Here is a 19256-nt window from a genome sequence, read left to right as displayed (position 1 = left end):
TGTGTCTGCCTGATTTTTCAATTTTGACAGAGCTTTTGTTTTTTGGGGTTTTTTTGAGGCAACGAATACCACTTTATTCAGAAAGCCAGCAGACCATGGAGATGGCAGACTACTGTTTCCCGACAGAGGTGTTTCGAAGTCCCAGTTTTGTAGACCTGTCCACTTCGCCTTGCAATTCTGAAAGCTTTTAATTAATTAATTTATTTATTTATTTACTTTGCCACACCATGTGGCTTACGGTATCTTAGTGGATCTTCCTGCAGTGGAAGCGCAGAGTCCTAACCACTGGACAGCCAGGGAATTCCTGAAAGTTTTTACTTTAAATGCTATTTCAAGGCTATGTTGTTAGATGCATATAAGTTTATGATGATTATATTTTCTGGACTGCTGCTTTTAGCAGTTTGAAGAGCCTCTCTTTGTCCCAATTAAAGATCTGCACCCTGAATTCTATTTTATTACAGCAGATTTATCTGGTATTTCTCGGATAAATATATTTTTCCATTCTTTTAATTTTGTTTTGTGTATCTGTTAAAAACAGCACAGACTCGTGTTAAGATCACAATTGGTAATTTTAATATAACTGATGTTTTGGACTATTTCTACAGTCTTGATTTTTTAAATAAATGTTTTATTTATTTATGGCTGCGTTGGGTCTTCACTGATGCACGTGGGCTTTCTCTAGTCGCCGCAAGCGGGGGCTACTCTTCGTTGTGGTGCGCGGGCTTCTCATTGCGGTGGCTTCTCCTGTTGCAGAACACAGGCTCTAGGTGCGTGGGCTTCAGTAGTTGTGGCTCGCGGGCTCAGTAGTTGTGGCTCGCGGGCTTAGTTGCTCCTCGGCATGTGGGATCTTCCCGGACCAGGGCTCAAACCCGCATCCCTTGCATTGGCAGGCGGATTCTTAACCACCGAGCCACCAGGGAAGTCCCTACTGTCTTGATTTATGATTTGTATTTCCATAGTTTTTTCCTGCTCTTTGTTGCCTTTCTGTTAGATTGGTTGAAAGTTTAGTTTACTCCCTAACCTACCCCCCAACTTAGTATTTCGGAAGCCAGACCTTCTATTATTTTAGTATGCTCTAGTTGCTTAAAATAAATGTCCTTCTTTTCACTTCTCATCTTCTCCAGATCATGTTTCACACAGTTCCTATTTAATTCAAAGGCCACCAAAATCTGGTTCCACTCTACCTTTCTAGGCTCACTTTTCTCAACCATATGCCTCTAGAGAGCCTTATCTCCAGTTAAACTACACTACTTGTCAGTTTCTAAATAAAATACAAAATTTCTGAAATTCTGTTCCGGTTCATGCTGTTTTCTGATCCACTCACTCATTCAACAAATACGTTATTCAAAACCTACTTGGTGCCTGGCTTTGAGCAATACCAGTAAACACAATGCATATGGTCTCTGGACTTATGAAGCATTGGTGGAAAGACTAAACAATAAACACAAATAGAATAAAGTAAAACTTCATGAATACATGAATTCTGATAAATTTTAACTGGGAATTGGCTCCCATCGCCCACAGCAGTCACTGGACTACACAGCTACCAGCAGGTGGCACCAAACCACCAAAGTCTGACCTCAGACTGACTTTGATACCTTATTCTGAATCCTGGAACCCATTCCACACACGCACTTCCTCCTCCGCAAAGACTGACTCGGGTCGTTTTATTAAACTCCCAAGAATGCCATTTTTATGTGATATGAATTTTTTAGAACTACTTACTACTTCATCGTGGGAGTTTACTGTATCACAAGTTGTAGGTGCTAACCAAAAAAGAAAAGGGAATGCGAGTCTCTGACGAAAATAACAGAACAGCCCTAGTTGATCCAAAAGATGACCAGGAACGAAAAACTGAAAAATGAAAAGCAGTATGTTCCAGAAAGAAAACAGCATACAAGAGCACCCTGGGAAGGTGAAGTCTGGATTAATGGAAAGGCGAAAAGACAACAGTGCGTGTGTATGTCTGGGGTGAGGGTACTGTGTAATTCATCAGAGTATAATGCTTAAGAGCTTGGGCTCTGGAGCCCTAGCTGACTTGAAGTCCTTGCTACACCACTTAAATAGATGTCTAGCCTTAGAAAGGTTATTCAGCCTAGGACTGCTGAAAGTATTTAATCTATTATTGTATAAAGCTCTAAGAACTATTCCTGGCAATAAAGAAATATTAATGTTAGGGTTCTGTTTTTTGTTGCTATTATTGTTGTTGCTGTCTCTAGATGGATGAGAGGAGAGCCCAATTATTCAGTGTCTTGAAGGCCATGTTAAAAATCCTGACTAGTATACTGTGCACAATTAGAACCAATAGAAGGTTTTATGGAAGGGAATATCATGATTCAATTTATAAATATTGGGTTGGTCAAAAAGTTCGTTCGGTTTTTTCCATAAGATGGCTCTAGTAGCGCTTAGTTGTCTTTAACTTCATTCAAAACAATTCTGTTAGACTGTATTGTGACAGTTCTCATACCAGCACGCATTTTTTAAAAAAAAAATTAACAAAATTGGTGAATTTTTGTGTAGCGATTTTAATACTGAAGATGGAAGGGAAAAAAGCAACATTTTCGGCATATTATGCTTTATTATTTCAAGAAAGGTAAAAACGCAACTGAAACTCAAAAAACAAGATTTGTGCGGTGTGTGGAGAAGGTGCCACGATTGATGGAACGTGTCAAAAGTGGTCTGTGAAGGTTCGTGCTGGAGATTTCTCGCTGGACGATGCTCCACGGTCGGGTAGACCAGTTGAAGTTGACAGCGATCAAATCGAAACACAGAACAATCAACGTTATACCACGCGGGAGACGGCTGACATACTCAAAATATCCAAATCAAGCGCTGAAAATCATCTGCACCAGCTTGGTTATGTTCATCGCTTTGATGTTTGGGTTCCACGTAAATTAAGCGGAAAAAACCTTCTTGACCATCTTGCCGCATGCGATAACGTAACGAAAACGTTCCGTTTTTAAAACAAATTGTGATGGGCGATGAAAAGTGGATACTGTGCAATAATGTAGAACGGAAGAGATCGTGGGGCAAGCGAAATGAACCAACACCAACCACACCAAAGGCCGGTCTTCATCCAAAGAAGGTGATGTTCTGTATATGGTGGGATTGGAAGGGAGTCCTCTACTATGAGCTCCTTCCGCAAAACTAAACGACTCAATCCAACAAGTACTGCTCCCAATTACACCAACCGAAAGCAGCACTCTACGAAAAGCGTCCGGAATTAGTCAACAGAAAACCCATAATCTTCCATCAGGATAATGCAAGGCCGCATGTTTCTTTGATGACCAGGCAAAAACTGTTCCAGCTCGGCTGGGAAGTCCTGATGCATCCGCCATAGTCACCAGACGTTGCACCTACGGATCTCCATTTATTTCGGTCTTCAGAAAATTCTCCTAATGGAAAAAATTTTGATTCCCTGGAAGACTGTAAAAGGCACCTGGAACAGTTCTTTGCTCAAAAAGATAAAAAGTTTTGGGAAGATGGAATTATGAAGTTACCTGAAAAATGGCAGAAGGTAGTGGAGGTGAACATATGTGTTCAATAAAGTTCTTGGTGAAAACGAAAAATGTCTTTTTACTTAAAAACCAAAGGACATTTTTGGCCAACCCAATATATTTTTTAAATCACCTGGCCTACAATGTGAAGAACGGATTGCTTGGGGTTCCGGGGGTGGTGGGCAGGAATGAACACAAGACCTATTAGAAGGCCAAAGGCCAAAGCAGTAGCTCATATAAAAAATAACTACAGGTTGGACTAGGCTAGTAGCAATAAAGTTGGAAAGAAATTGGTAGACTTACGATATATTTGAAGGTAAAACTGACATGATTTGGTAATGTACTAGGAGGTAAGGGACAAAAGGGTGGAAATGACGACTTCTCACAATACCCGCGCCCCCCAACCTTGAATAAAGTCTTCCTTACTGGACTTTAATGACTGTCATTGAATTTTTTTTTCTTTAACACTTCCCGAATGAAAGTTTATCTTTCCAGGCTCAGCTAAAATCTGCACTTTCCGTTACAGGAGCTAACAGATCTCTCCTCCGCACTCTCACAACAGGCTTTAGGTTATAAAGAGTTGTTTTCTTATATATTTTCCCCAATAGAGACAAGCTCCTTTACAGTCAAGGCTACATCTAATTTCTTGTTCTAGCCCACACAAAAAAAGCGCGACACGCACCAAGGGCAGCCTCAGATAACCTCGCAAATGGCCTCAAAGCCAGGGCAACTCCTCAAGCTCTTTTCTTTCCTTGGAAGGAAATTCAGTCTGCTTTCTTCTCCTTTCAACCATTCTATCTCTGGGGATTCTGTTTCCCCTAAGATTAACTGTAGAATTAACTAGTCTTTCATTAGCCTCCCCATTTCTTGCAGCTGCCAAAAACAAGTACATAGGGATTCTTTTTGTTAAAGTGCTTGCTACTAATTCTATTGAAAAACTCCTGACTCCCTTTGTGAGTTGGTAAACTGAATGCACTGGCTTCTGCCCCTTACTTTTATTCCCATGGATGAGGTTCACCAAAAGGACTTCCTGTTTTGTGTGTGGAGGCCTCTCTTCCCAGAACATAGCCTGCAGGTGAAGCCTAGACATAATAATCGGTGTCTTCTTACCTCAAATAGATAACTGGCACTTCTGAGGGCCTCCTAAGCAGGCCTGTAATGTAGCAATGGAATTAAAAACAAATGTGATTCTGCCAGCCTTGTTTTTTCCAAACCAAACGGCTAAAGTTTACTGTTGTAAATCCAAATAGTAATAGATGCTACCTGTTTGAGTTCTTTCTCCTCTTGAACCAAATCCTTGATTCCCTCTTCAAAAGAATGTTTTCATTGTAAGTTATTATTCTAAATCTTTATTTTATGAGGATTAAGTTGCAGAGGGGAAAAAAGGTGAGATATATATATATATATATATATTTAAAAAAAACAAACAAACAGGATTCAGATTCTCCTAAAAGTCTTGTCAAACACCATGCGCACCAAGAAGTCCCATTTTGCTAACCAGTTTAGAGACATAACTCCTTTTTTTTTTGACGTAAAACTTTCTAGGGTCATCTTTTGCAAGCTCATCTAGCGATAAGAAAATCTCTAGGTTCTAGTTAACAAATAATTCATATTGTTCAAATATATTCTTAAGTAAGTCCTGGAGGATAACTACTTATTATCATGACTCAGTCTTATAGAAAACATATGAAAGCATTTTTCATTAAATTTAAAGATTTAATTGTTCATTCCTTTTAAGTAATATATGTATTTTGGTTGATCTACAAAGTAAAAAGAAATCAAACGTCCAGTTATGACCAAATGCTGAACGTAAACTTGGAGAATATGGGATATCTATTACAAAAACTGGTACTCTACACCTTAATAATGTCTAATGGAAAGAGAGGAAAACGGCTACATTCCTTCTTCCCTTGATATATACTCAATGGAAAAAAAAATTACAGAAATGGAGAAAAATTTTTAAATAAAAATGAGTCCTAGCTCATCTCCTAATCCCACTCCCAAATTGTAACTAACCACTGCAAACACTGTTAGTTCTCAGCACTGTCCCCTTATTTTTTGTGAATGGGAAAGTCACTCATGTTTTTGATGGTACTGTACACACATTAAAAAAAAAAAAAAAGGTGAGATTTAGCAATGCTTCATTCCATTTGACTTGCTTCTCTGTCCCTAAACCCCTCTGCCTTAACAGTCAACTATGCCCTTATGATAAAATTTAAATATGACCCATTACAATAGCAATAATGCAATCTGGAACTTATAAACTAACTACTATACCTGGCAATTCTTTGTCTTTCCTCACCTTTCCCCAACCCTATCTACTTCATACTATTATTTCCTCAAATGCTTGTTTTTCTCAACTTCGTTGGTAACCTTCTTTGAGGCCAGCCACCATGTTTTATTCAACTATGAATCACTTACTCCCTAGGAGCAGTACTGTGTGCACAGAATAGGTACTTTGTACATGATAAATATTTAGTTTAACATTATCTCAACTGTACTTAAAGACTGACATATGGAGGAGGAGAAGGGAGAATTTATCTGCTGCTTCAACTGCTTGAAAAGAAATGATTCACGAATTTATTATTTTAACTTAATTGCTAATATTAACTCTAAACAACAATCTCAGGAGTTGTTAATTTATGTATTCTGATTTGTGACAAAGCAACTTTACACTACGGTGAAGTTACATGTTTCCTTCACTAGAGTCTAAGTACTGCATGAATGCAGACACTGCCCCTCTTGTCCACGGCTCTAGTCCCATGCTCTGAACAGTGCCTGGTATACAGCAGATGCTCAGTGAATGCTCACTGGTGAACTAAGTAACAGCAGCAACGCACTACATCACCTCACAGAAGCCCGAAGGAACTCTAGTATCTCTTCACCCACAACAGCAATCTTTGTGATGGGTATACTATACACAGTAAGAAACCACAGGATTAACTGAGTTCTCACGATGGCAGAAGCTCTCTTTTGATGCTATCATTCCCAACAGCCGAGGTAATGGTTCTCAAAGTATGATCCCTGGGCCAGCAGTACTGACATCAGCATCACCTGAGAACTTGTTAAAAATGCAAATTCTCCGGACTTCCCTGGTGGCCCAGCGGTTAAGAATCCACCTGCCAGTGCAGAAGACACGGGTTCGAGCCCTGGTCCGGGAAGATCCCACATGCCGCAGAGCAACTAAGCCCGTGCGCCACAACTACTAAGACCGTGTGCCACAACTACTGAAGCCCACGCGCCTAGAGCCCGTGCTCCACAACAAGAAAAGCCACCGCAATGAGAAGCCCGTGCACCGCAACGAAGAGTAGCCCCCGCTCGCTTCGAGAAAGCCCGTGTGCGGCAACAAAGACCCAACGCAGCCATAAATAAATAAATTTATATTTAAAAAAATGCAAATTCTTGGGTTTCCCTGGTGGCACAGTGGTTGAGAGTCCGCCTGCCGATGCAGGGGACGCGGGTTCGTGCCCCGGTCCGGGAAGATCCCACATGCCGCGGAGCGGCTGGGCCCGTGAGCCATGGCCGCTGAGCCTGCGCGTCCGGAGCCTGTGCTCCGCAACGGGAGAGGCCACAATAGTGAGAGGCCCGAATACCGCAAAAAAAAAAAAAAAAAAAAAAAAAAGCAAATTCTTTAATTCCAGCTCACTAAGTCACAAATCCTGGAGGTGGGGCTAGCGATCTGTGTTTTAACAAGCACTCCAGATGATTCTGACGTACGCTCAAGTCTGAGAGCCACTGGCCACAGAAATTTTTCTCATGGAAATAGAAGGGATCTCAAGCCAACAAAAAGGTCATAAAATACTAGATGAGGCTTTAAAGAAATGTACTTAATGTTCAAACATTAGAATGTTTTTAGAAGAAGTTAAATTAAGTCAATCCATTAAGTGACATGAAAAACTACCAGTATAGTTGAGAGGTTTTTTTTCCTTATCAGAGATCATAAAACTGTATTCAGATCCCTGCTATGAGTTATTAAGGAAAGAAAGCAGAAATAAGGCAGAATATGGAGGACAGGTAAAATAAGACATGGATGAGATCTGGGAAAACTGTTTTTTAGATTCCAACTGAAATTTAGCACTTTAATTTTATATAAAAGTACGAGCCACAGTAGTTTTCACAGTATCTGTGACTCACGACCGACAGAAATCATAAAATATTTTCATATCATATTATAGTTGTTACATACATCTCAAAATATACTTTACGGTCACTACTTTGAAATTACAGCAGTAAATCAGATCTGCCACTAGATCTCATTATTTAATGCATTATTAAAGAAACGTGTATTAATATGTCACAATTAAAAATAGTCTGAAAGCTACATTTCAATATATTTGGTTCCTTGGCAATCCTAGGTATTTCATATATTTAAAAACATTGTTCTGAGAGAAGGTCCACAGGCTTCACCATATGGCCAAAGAGGCCCACAATATAAAAAGATTTAAAAAACACACAAAAGTTAACAGTTAATAGCCGTGTTAAAAGTGTTCCTGACCTCCTCTAAGTTATGGGCCCCTTCACAAATCTGAGAAAACGTATAGACCCTTTTCCAAGTTTACCAAGGGGCATGGGGGACGCATTTGGGACAATGATTCCTTCTCCTGAAACAGCATTATACCAAAGCACCCACCTTTTGATTCCAAAAAGAAACGCCAGTTGTGCAAATACCTTAATCTCTGTAACTTTTAGCTTAGTATGGGCAATGAGCACATCTATAGCCCACATCTGCAGAGGCAGACAGACAATTCAGGGGAAAGTAAGAATAGTCAACTAGCTTAAAATTAGGGAACTGTGAATGAGGAGCTAAGGAGTTCAGTCTTTATTTTAGGTAATGCTTTGATTGCCTTCCTTTACTTTTCATTTTACAGTACTCAGTATTTTGGAAACAACAAAATTTGTATAAAAAAATACTTTGTTTAAAACTCTTAAAAGGCTTCCCACTGCCCTTTCGATAAGGCCCAAAAAACAGGTACAAAGCTTTCAGAGTCCTCACCAGTTAAGATTTTACCTCTTTAGCCTCATTTTCATCCCCTTTCCTCCTCATAATCCATATTCTAGCCATGTTGAATTCCTTTCTGCAAACCAAATAGGCCATGCTCTCCTTCCTCCAGACTTTCAGACACGCTACTCTCTGCTTGGCTACTTGCTTCAGACCCTTCAAACCTGTTTAAATGTCACTTCCTCAGGGAGGCATTCTCTGACCTCCTAGCCATTCCCCTACTGTATACTCTCTAAACCTTTCATTAATCTTTTCACAACGCTAACTCATCACATTTTATTGTAACAACGTGTTTAACTGTTCATCTTCTCCACGAAGCTGAAAGCCAGGTGAGGGCAAAGCCAGGGTTCACCACAAGATATTCAGCTGAGCCTGACATGCTGGTCCTCCGTAAGAGCTGGCTGAGGAATGAATGTATGGATTTGCCTAGAGACATGTTTTAAAGCATTCCTGTTTATATATCTAAGAAGTCTGAGCTATCCCGACTTGGCAACACTTACAACCTTGTGTGTTACTCATTTAAAATTCCATATAATCTGTATTCAGCCCTGTCCTCAGTCTGAATTAACAAAACTGTATTACTTAGACACATTGTTTGTTATATATAAAATTGGAAGTTAATTAGTATTTAAAAAAACAAGTCTGAGTGCAAAGGAATGAATGCTACTAGTTTCCCCAATTAAACAAATATCCTCTAATGATCGACTATCTGGATATACTTATCTTTCCTTTTACATAAAATAGATGTCTCCTGAGAAGTATACAAATACCATTAAAATCATTCCTTTTCATTTGTTTTATTAATTGACAGGGTGGTTCTTGGCTTTTGGCCACTCTCCTTCACATAATCAATAATCTGTAAAACATATATTCAAGGCGCACAAAAAATCAGTGGCTACTTTAAAGAGCCCTTGAAGGATCCTGTTTTAAAATGATAGTTTAGAAAGCAGAAGAAGCTTCATTTCATTTTCTTTCTAGATCACAAAATCCAATTAAAAACTGACAATTATGATAAAATTCTTTTTTTTTTTTTTTTTTGGCCGTGCTGCTTGTGGGATCTTAGTTCCCTGACCAGGGCCCAAGAAAGCACCGAGTCCTAACCACTGGACCACCAGGTAATTCCCAAGCTCTACCTACGGACTAAGTAAAAGCATCTTATTAAAATACTTTTTCATCTCCTGTACGCTCCGTAATTTAATACCTTATATGGCTACTCTGTATACTGTTAAACAGTATAGTTAGATGGTTTTTTAAATACCCTCTCTTAAATGACAGTAAAGAGTTTAGAGATCATACTCAGCACATGCAGGGACTTCCACAACTGCAACTCACCTCCATTTTTCATGAACCTGATATTTTAATATCCGATTCCCAGATAATGGGAATTTCAGGACGATTCAGAATTACATGATAACATATTTCATCAATTCTAAGACATACATTTTTTCAAATTTTGACATCTCTGAAATCAGGATGTATTTTACAATTGACGATATCCTAAAATTTGTAGTTGCCAGCACAGTTTTTCTTTTAGTGGTCTAAAAATAACGTTTCTTACAACTGATGGCATCTTAAATGAAATACTGTTAATAAAATATTAAAAACTTCTCTCTGATAAGGCTTTCTAACTAATCTAAATAATAGTATAATTATAATTCACACAATTCTAGAATCAAAACTAAATAAACTTAAGATTCACATTTTACCTTTTTAGAAAACTAGTGACCAGGCTAAATTCAAGAAAATAGATAATTGAAAGAAAACACTTCTTAAAAAATTATTTTAGGAAAAAGTATAGATTAGAGGCAGAAATAACACAAATGAAAAAAAGAAAGACTTGAAGATGTTCCGTCAGTGGTAACTTCGAAGGAAGTGAAGGCGGGAGACAGACTTAAAGTTCTGTCTAGAAGAAACAGATATTAGGGACACGGCAGGAGATTAACTTAGAAGGCAGATTCCTTAGAGGGAAAAATACTATTATAATCCTTCTCCCTCCACAAGGAGGGATCCTTGTCACCCTTTAAACAAAAAATACGGAAACACAGCTGAAATCATTGTAGTTAAATGTAAAATTGCAAACATTCTTAATAAATTAAAGACCAACCTACCAGCATTGTCTTCCTTCTGGCTCAATCTGTTTCACCTTCAGGTAATCCTAGGGTAGGGGCTCCTTTTCAGATCCCCAGTTTTTCATGTCGATCTTCTACCTCCCTGTGGCAACAATATTTTCTAATTAAAAGAGTCCTTTTGTGCCACAGGGAGGATTTCTGATGGTATAACACATACAAAAGTTATCACAGCTCATCATGAGGTCAACCTAGTCTTGAGAGTCTTCAAGAAAGAAATCTGGTTCCTTATCTTATTTTTCAATAGAAATCTGGTTTTATTTTTTAAAACTATTTCAAAAACCTGAACTTTCATTTATTTAAAAAAAAGCACTACTTTCTTGTTGAAGTATATAAAAACTCTTATCATTCATCTATCTTTTCAACTAACCTCTAAACACAATTTTGTTGATCACAAAAAAAAAAGTTTTCTAAGTTCTCTTGATAATTACTTTAACTAATAAGACCACCTTTTATGTTTTGATACTTGGTTAAAAACCAAAGTCCTGTTCCCAATGAGCAGAAGAGAGAAGTAGGAAGCTACCAGATCCCTTTGAGCCAATGTTTGTTAGTAAAGGTTAATAAATAAGTCTACGTGTATTACATAGCATGATGTGAATTATGCTTAAAACGTACATTAAAAAAGACCAGCGGGAAATTTAGAAAAGTGGTAGTTACTGTGCCCTCACTGGTAAGATTATGGGTGATTTTCACTGTTTATTCTTTGTAATACTTTCCAGTTTTTCCAATGAACACGTATTGCTTTTATTATTTTTAAAAAAATCAAATTTAGGTGTAAGCAAGAATGACTAAAACTTACTGTGATTTTAAGATGAAGTTAATCTAAGCATGACAACATTATGGCCTTGATATATTTTGGATGACCATATTTACGTTTTTGGATGACTGCCTTTTAATATTTTAAATAACCCCATGGTATTCAATATTTAGCATATAAACAAAAAAGAAAACATATTTACAATTCTACATAGGTGGTTCTTCATTATACTGCAATTCTAAGTCAAAACTCAATTTGCTTCAGTCTGTATTTCTTAACAGCTATGTGTTAAACTCTGTATTATACGCTACATTCAACAAAATAAAAACATGGGCTCTGTACTCAGGGGCTTGTATGCTCACTTTGAAAACAAAAGGAGTATACGCACAAGAACAGTGTAAGAAAGTCAATGATCATGTGTCTAAATCCAGATGGTCTCACAGAAGATCAGGAAAGGGAGTGTTTCACATAGGCCACAATTGCTGTGGACAGCTTCATGTGGTTGGGCCCGAAGGAATGGATAATACTTAAAGACATTCTTGATAGGAAACTATATTTGAGCAAAAGCTCAGAAGCATAAACAGCACAGCCATGAGAAGGGCAGAAAGGAAGACTGCTAGAATACAGAGTTTCTGTAGATAAGAAGGCCAGATTTAAAAGGCTCTACTTCTGGATGATTCCGTGAGTCAATGAATTTGGTAGAGAAGTGGACTTGGAAATCTGATAAACAAAGAGCTTCAGGAGAATGATAAATGCAGATCCCAGAGCACAGTAAGTTAAGGAAGGAATGAGGAGGAAAAAGAACAGACTTAAAGTATAAAACATTTGTCGTTTTAAAAAGTCAAAGTGAACGGAAAGAGAAAACTACAACAGAGAAGTATTAAACAAATGTTGTTTTAATGTATAAAAGACCTTCTCCATATCTGAAGGCACAAGGAAAGGTCTTAATGAAGTTAAGGAACACTTACAGAGCACTTACATCACAAGCGCTGTGCTTTATAGGTTTATTTTATATAATCCTCACAACACTGAATTCCTATTTTACGACAGTGAGATAGACTCTGAAACAGTTAAATACTGCCACGTAAGTGATAAAGTGGGAACCTGAAACCACGACTAACTAACCCAATCAATATTCTTCCCTTTCCTAAGTAAAGAGAGCCACTTAAAAGGCGCGAAAGAAAAAAGAAAAAATTTAAGCTCAGGATTAGTCACCCAGGATTTTTTATTATATTTGACTACTCTTTGGCTCTTCTTGTCTTCAAACTGTAAACACTCCCTAAAGTTAATTTCTTAATTCTGTGTCCTTTGTTCTCTATCACGGAGTGACACATATAGAAGTTAAAAATCTTCCCCTTGGGGAAATCTCTCAAGTTCCTTTCCCCTTGGAGTTTTCATTTATTTCCATGGCTTCAGTGAGGATGATCCCAAATTGGTCTCTGCTTGACCTTTCTGTACTAAGCTTCAGTTGTACTAGATAACCTTCCATTTGCCCCTACGGACCTATACGCCACCCTTCACTCTCTCCCAGGAGGCTGACTTCCCTGGCTCCCTCTCTGTGGCACTGCCCTCAAGTCAGCTATGTCCTTTGACCAAAGGTCCCAGATTCTCTCAAGGTAACCCTCTCTCCAGGGCTCTCCTTCTGGGTTCCAGTAACCCTTCCCTCTGTTTGGCCCTTGGGCCAAAGGACAGAAACAGCTCTGCTACTGCTAGTTCTGGAGTACCACCCCCATCACTTATGGTTACCCTACACTTGCCGACACATTTGTAACTAGCCATTTATTAAAACATTCCTTAAATTATCCTAATTTGAATATGCCCTCTCTTTTGTGATGGGGCACTGAACATACATTTGTACATCTTTAAATACCTAATTATTTCCCCTTAGATGCTCTGCTTCAAATCAAAATCAACATGCTTATTATCAAACTTATCTGCTTCCCCAGTCTTGCCTTCCTCAAAACCCTTTATGATACTTTCGCCATTATTAGGGTCAAAAAACTGAGTAATACCTTACCTATCTATGTTTCTCCCCCTAATCTATCATGCCTAGTCTTATTAGATCATACACAGTAGAAGTGCTTATATGAGCCCCTTCTGTTCCTATTGCTTCTACCTTGTTTTAATACTTCTCAAGCCATCCCTGAGTCATACATACTACAAGAGCTAGTCTTTCTGCCGCATCTTTTCCCTACAATTCATTCTCTATCTACTGAGATACTGATCACTTAGCACTTTCTACTCAAAACCTTCCAAATCTTTGTCTCTTATATGGCTAATTACTAACTCTTAGGTTCAAATCACAATCTAGTCACAGTTCTTAACGGAACCTCCTATTAATATCTTATTTACTCAGTATCTTCTAAACATATCTCAAATTTCTACACCCCACCCATCTGTTAACTATATTTCCCTCAGTCTACGTGCCTTTCGCCTACCTGCTATCTGCCCAAACAAATTCTACCATTTGTCCTCCTCCTTTCTCTAAAACACTCCCTAATGCTGTAAGTTGAACTTTCCTCTTCTGAAAATTTCTTTGAATTTGTAAGTAGTGCTCAACTGATTCTACACTGCTTTATATTTTGATTATAATATATATATTTTATCTCCACAAAATATAAATTACTACCACCTTGAGGGAAAAAAACATGTTGAACACAGTGCCCCAGCACATAACAGATACAAAGTATTTATTGATATATTCTCATAAATTAAAGTGGAAGGTGATGAGGATAAATATAGTTTAAGTTAAGGTGCAAGATGAAGAAGCAGATTCTCAACAGCTCAATCTTTGCAGCCAAGTCTTAAAAGATTTCCAGCAAAACTTACCTATTATTGATTGCATTGGTATAAACTTGTTACTTTTTACATGGTAATCTGTAATAACTCATTAAAATTCATATATATATATATAAAATATAAATATTATATATATATATTTAAGGAGTGAACACAAAAACTGAATTTCCACATTCTTAGTAGGGAATCCAAGAGACTCCAGAGGCCTCCAGAAACTGCTGGACTCTGCAGCCACTGGCAGAGGTACTTCGGCCTGCCGGAGTTGAGACCACCCTTCATGCACACTTCGTTACTACTCCTCAAAGGCTCTTGATGATTACTAAACTTCAGTTATTATCAAAAAGCAATTCACAGGTTTAGATGAATATGTCTATTTTTAAAGTTTTAAAATATACTTGGTTTTTCCCATATAATTTAAGAGAGGATTACTATTACACACAAGCCCTGTGAGGGAAATGTAGATGTTCAGTCTATAAAAAAGTGAAGCAAGATAGCCTATAATTACTACTAACAAAACGAGAAATCATTTTATACACAAAATAATGAAGACAGCTAAATGTACGTCATTATATGACTTTAGTACTCCTGCCTGGATGACACCATGAATACTGTTTCTGGTATGGATATATATGCATGGGTATACAGGAATAAAAGAAAAAAAACTTCAGTGAGAACATGCAGAGGACTGATATAACAGATCAATAAATATAATTATGAACACTTTTTAGACTAATATAATCTAAATCATAATGTAGGAGCATTCCAGGAAGTATTTCCTCGACGTACAAAAGGAAACCTTATTCTCTACAGATCTCACTTCCACCAATTCACCAAACAGAAACTGCTGTGGCCATCTTATAAATATTCCTTTCCTTTACTTCCCAGTCATCTTCCTCTCCAAAACCCACATATATCTGGGATTTAACTTAAAAATTTATTATCACCACAAGAAATGAACCCAATCCTAATCCACTACCTAAAAGGAAATATGCATTACATTAAGTCATAACAACCTTTCTTCATCTACATAGGTTCTGGATATCAGGAGAATGAAAATTTATTTATATTTCAACTCATTTAAAAATGCATTTTAGTCTTTAAGTAGAAACAAAATTAAGCTCAGATTAACTGATTCTAAACTAAACTACGTATATTAACAATCTTACTAAGTTACTATGAGCCATGCTATTTTAAAATAAATTAGTATATTGTAGTCTCCAAGTTCTGCAGGCCTTATGATGAATAAGTGTGAGTGCATTAAACTGTTCTGATTACGGATGTACGGGCAAGTAGTTTTCAGTCTGAATTGGGCGTTGCCTTTAAAAGAGCTGCATCTGAATTCTGCATTTTACAGTGTTCTTCTATAAGGAGAGCCAAGAATAGCTACACTATACTAGTCTTATTTTTAGAAGTAATATGGATTTTAGAGGTAAAGTGGGTTTTAAAAAATTCGTGAGCCAGAATGGACTTAAAAAGAAAATGTAAGATGAGCTTCTCAGGTTACTTTTAGACTATTTTAGAATAAGGTAAGTTAGTTACCAAAATTTCCTTTTAGTGTTGAAGAAAAATAAACCTAAAAAACATTATCAAGTATTCAAAAACTACTTTTAAAATACCACAAAAGTAATTGTTCTTTTATCCAGACTTTGTGCATCCTCTTTTTCAAGATTATAATCACTCATATCTTTGCCCTGCAAATGATATCATCACCCTCAGAGAGTTCAAGAAGACGAAGAAAATAAAATCCCTTAAATGGATTCTATTCGCTTCCTATTTGGAATTGTTTTTACCAGATTAATTTAAATGAATGAACTGCTGACCATCAAGTGTACAACGAGTAAGATTTGGTCAACGTGCTCTGGTATTTTAATGTGAATTTAAATTTCTACTGACACAAACGTGGCACTGTAGTTTTCAGTTTTCAAAGCTTCCAATTTGCTACCAAAATCAGTCTTCCCTTTTTTTTTTTTTTTGATCAAAACATTTTCCAGAAATTTCAATCAGTTCTACTTTCTTCATTCAGCTTAAGCGATCATACTTTTTTCTTGTCCCATTAGTTTTCTATTCAGTTATGCTCCTATAATAAAATCAGTTACAATATCTACTTCAAGATATCATCCTGCGTAATACTTTTGTGAGTTCTTCTTATTCTTTTCCTCAAGAAGAAAATTCATCTCTACCACTAACCTTCTAGCTTCGGACTGGAAAGCTGTCCAAACTCTCAAAAGGAAACATACGTTATCTTCCTGCCACTTGCACTGGAAATCAAGTGCCACTCCAGACTACAGTCACAAAGACTTTATGATGTGTTTAGCTACCTGTTTCGATAAAATGACTTGATTACCACTGCACGTGGGGTTTGCTGGCACTGTTGTCATCACTGCTCCGAAGAGCAAGGTAACTTCCAACCCCTCAGCTCAACCAAAAAAAAAAAAAGAACTAGGGAGTGCTACTGGGCCTCAACAAGCAGAAAGACATCAAATACACAAAATTTTTAATCATGAGACTTTGCTACATTTAAAGAAATTTATCTAAAGTATTAAGAATTTTTATTAGGATTGTAAACCAAATATAAGGATTCTTTTTCTCTATTAACTGATAAAGATAAATTTAATGTTTATTATTATAAAATTGTCACTATAATCCTTCTGGTAAAAAACTCTTTTTTCTTTATGGTCAATGGCAAAAATGAAAAGGTTTCTCCAAGAATTATACATACTAATGCCCAATTAAACAAACAGTTATCTCACCACAGACATATTGAAATACCAAAATTTCTAAGAAGACAAAAAGGGAAGAGGAATCTGATAGACTACTACAAAGATGCTTCTGACCTAGGAAAAAAGAAACTCTAATCTACTATGGAATGAGAATACTGTATTTATTTTTTGAATTAAAAGAAATCTAGTACACTAGTCTATTGACTTCTACAAATAAATAACAACTAGTCAATATTTCCACTCCCAGAAAAAAAAAATGACAAAAATAGTTCTATTATTATGGGTCTGTAATTTTGTCCTTAGGGTCCGTGAAATGAGACTCTGTTGGACTTCAAAGAATTATAATGTAGAACTTTATATATATAAATTCCCTTAAACAAGAGATTTTTCACTTGTTTCCAAGCTATACTAAATAGCATTAAAAAGAGGTTTTTCGGTATATTATTCAATTGGCAATAGTAATGTTGACACTTACAAAATGAGAAAGTTATAAATAATGAACATTTAATGAGATGTCTACCTGTTTCCACATTCTCGGTCTCAACTTCTTGTTCTTCTGCCACATCTTGCATCATATAAGTCTCATCATCATAAACCAGAACCTGGGCTGCATAGCCCTGCTCTAATCTGGCACTTGGAACTGGCTCCACAATCACTGCTGGATATTCAGAAACCTTTCCACTTTCCTACAAGAGCAAATTTAAAAAACAATCAACCTCTTTATTCACAAATTCTGGATTCACTTATAAATCCTTGAGTTCATATAGTCTCAAGGAGTTCAAACGAGTGTCATGTATTATAAATATGAATGTAAAAACCAAAGTGAGAGATGAGAAGGACTAATTTTAATAATCTCTTCACGTCTCAAGAGGTGAGACATATATTAAACATTTTAAATAATCAGGGCTTTAGGATTAAGATGGCAAATTAAAAACATGCATATAATTTCACTCTCTCATGAAAGCCCACTAAAATGCTATAAAAGACTTTTTCAGACATAAACTCGTAAGAAGGGATAAGAGCAACAAAATCTTGAAAGACTGAGAGTGGATGGATGAATATTGTTAAGTGGTTTAGCAGACCCAGGAAAGCCAAATCATAGCCTGGCAGCAAAAACTAAATGAGACACAACACACTTTACACTGGAGAATCCACAGAAGGCAGTGCCACTTCCTTCTGGAAACAGAGGAGCAGGAGGTAACGGACAAAGAAGAGGGGGGTTAATGCAAGGAAGATTAATGCAAGGAAGATTCCAGGAAAGTTGTCTGAAAAGCACTTTGATTCCTAGACCTGCTCCCTCCTCCATGATGCTAGGCAACGGGCCCCTCCCCACCTTAGCAGAAGATTGGAGAGTTACTTTCTGGAGAGAGAAAAACAAGAGCATCTTTGAGGTATAAAGACACATTTGCTAGTATCAGTGCTGTACCAAAAATAGAGTTCCCAATCAGCTTTTTCGTCCTCCACCTTTAATCATGAGCAGACAGCCAAGTATTACTGTCACCCAAGGAAACATCCAAGGAAACGCCTCTAACACAAAACATATCATTTACATACATATACATTTATATATTCATATTTTTCACAGAGGTAAGAGAAGCTATATCCATAAAACAGGAACAGAATACAATAAAGAACATTAAAAAAATTAAGAGTTCTTAGAAATTAAAAACACAATAGCTGAAATGAAAAAAGAGGCATGGAGAATAAAATTGAGGCAAGTCTTCCAGGAACCAGAGTAAAAAGGATATAGGAGAGAAGCTGGGGGCTTCCCTGGCAGTCCAGTGGTTAAGAATCTGCCTTCCAATGCCAGGGACACAGGCTCAATCCCTGGTCGGGGAACTAAGATCCCACGTGCCGCAGGGCGACTAAGCCCGCGCCGCAACTACTGAGCCCACGCCCCACAAGGAGAGAGCCCACACTCCGCAACTACTGAGCCCGTGTGCCACAACTAGAGAGAAGCCCACACGGCACAATGAAGAGCCTGCGGACCACAGTGAAAGATCCCGCGTGCCTCAACTAAGACCTGACGCAGCCAAAAATAAATACATTAAAAAACAAAAAAAGACTGCTCTTCAAATGCAGGGGGTGTCGGTTCAATTCCTGGTCAGGGAACTAGGATCCCACATGCCTCGGGGCAAAAAAACCCAAAAAGTCACAGGGAGAGAAACAGGAACACTATTAGAGGACCAGTCCAGGCGGACCGATATCTGAATAACAGGAGTTCCAGAGACGGGGGCGGGGGAGGTTGGAAGGAAATGAAAGAATTGCAGAAATTTTCCTAGAGCTGAAGGATGTGAGATGCCCATTTGAACGGGTCTACCAAGTGTTTAGTATAAACAAATAAAGAATGAGACCTAC

General features: G+C 37.6%; 1 protein-coding gene across 8 annotated transcripts in view; it reads right to left on the bottom strand.

Moving 5' to 3' along the window:
• ELF2 (E74 like ETS transcription factor 2) overlaps window positions 1-19256 on the bottom strand; it is a 93853-nt gene that overhangs the window by 33243 nt on the left and 41354 nt on the right. For 5 of the 8 annotated variants that reach the window (XM_030876896.3, XM_030876899.3, XM_030876898.3 and 2 more), the window contains exon 4: window positions 17419-17584. The exons of 1 other annotated variant lie outside the window; for it this stretch is intronic. In XM_030876896.3, coding sequence (XP_030732756.1) covers window positions 17419-17584 — 166 coding nt within the window. Of the gene's footprint in view, window positions 1-10604; window positions 10708-17418; window positions 17585-19256 lie in introns of those variants that run through there. 2 more of the 8 variants (XM_030876905.3, XM_060298939.2) reach the window with 1 other exon arrangement.

The sequence above is a fragment of the Globicephala melas genome, chromosome 5, assembly GCF_963455315.2.
Source record: "Globicephala melas chromosome 5, mGloMel1.2, whole genome shotgun sequence".
NCBI lineage: Eukaryota > Metazoa > Chordata > Mammalia > Artiodactyla > Delphinidae > Globicephala > Globicephala melas.
Note: the sequence above shows the minus strand (reverse complement) of the source record. Positions and strands in the feature narration are given on the sequence as shown.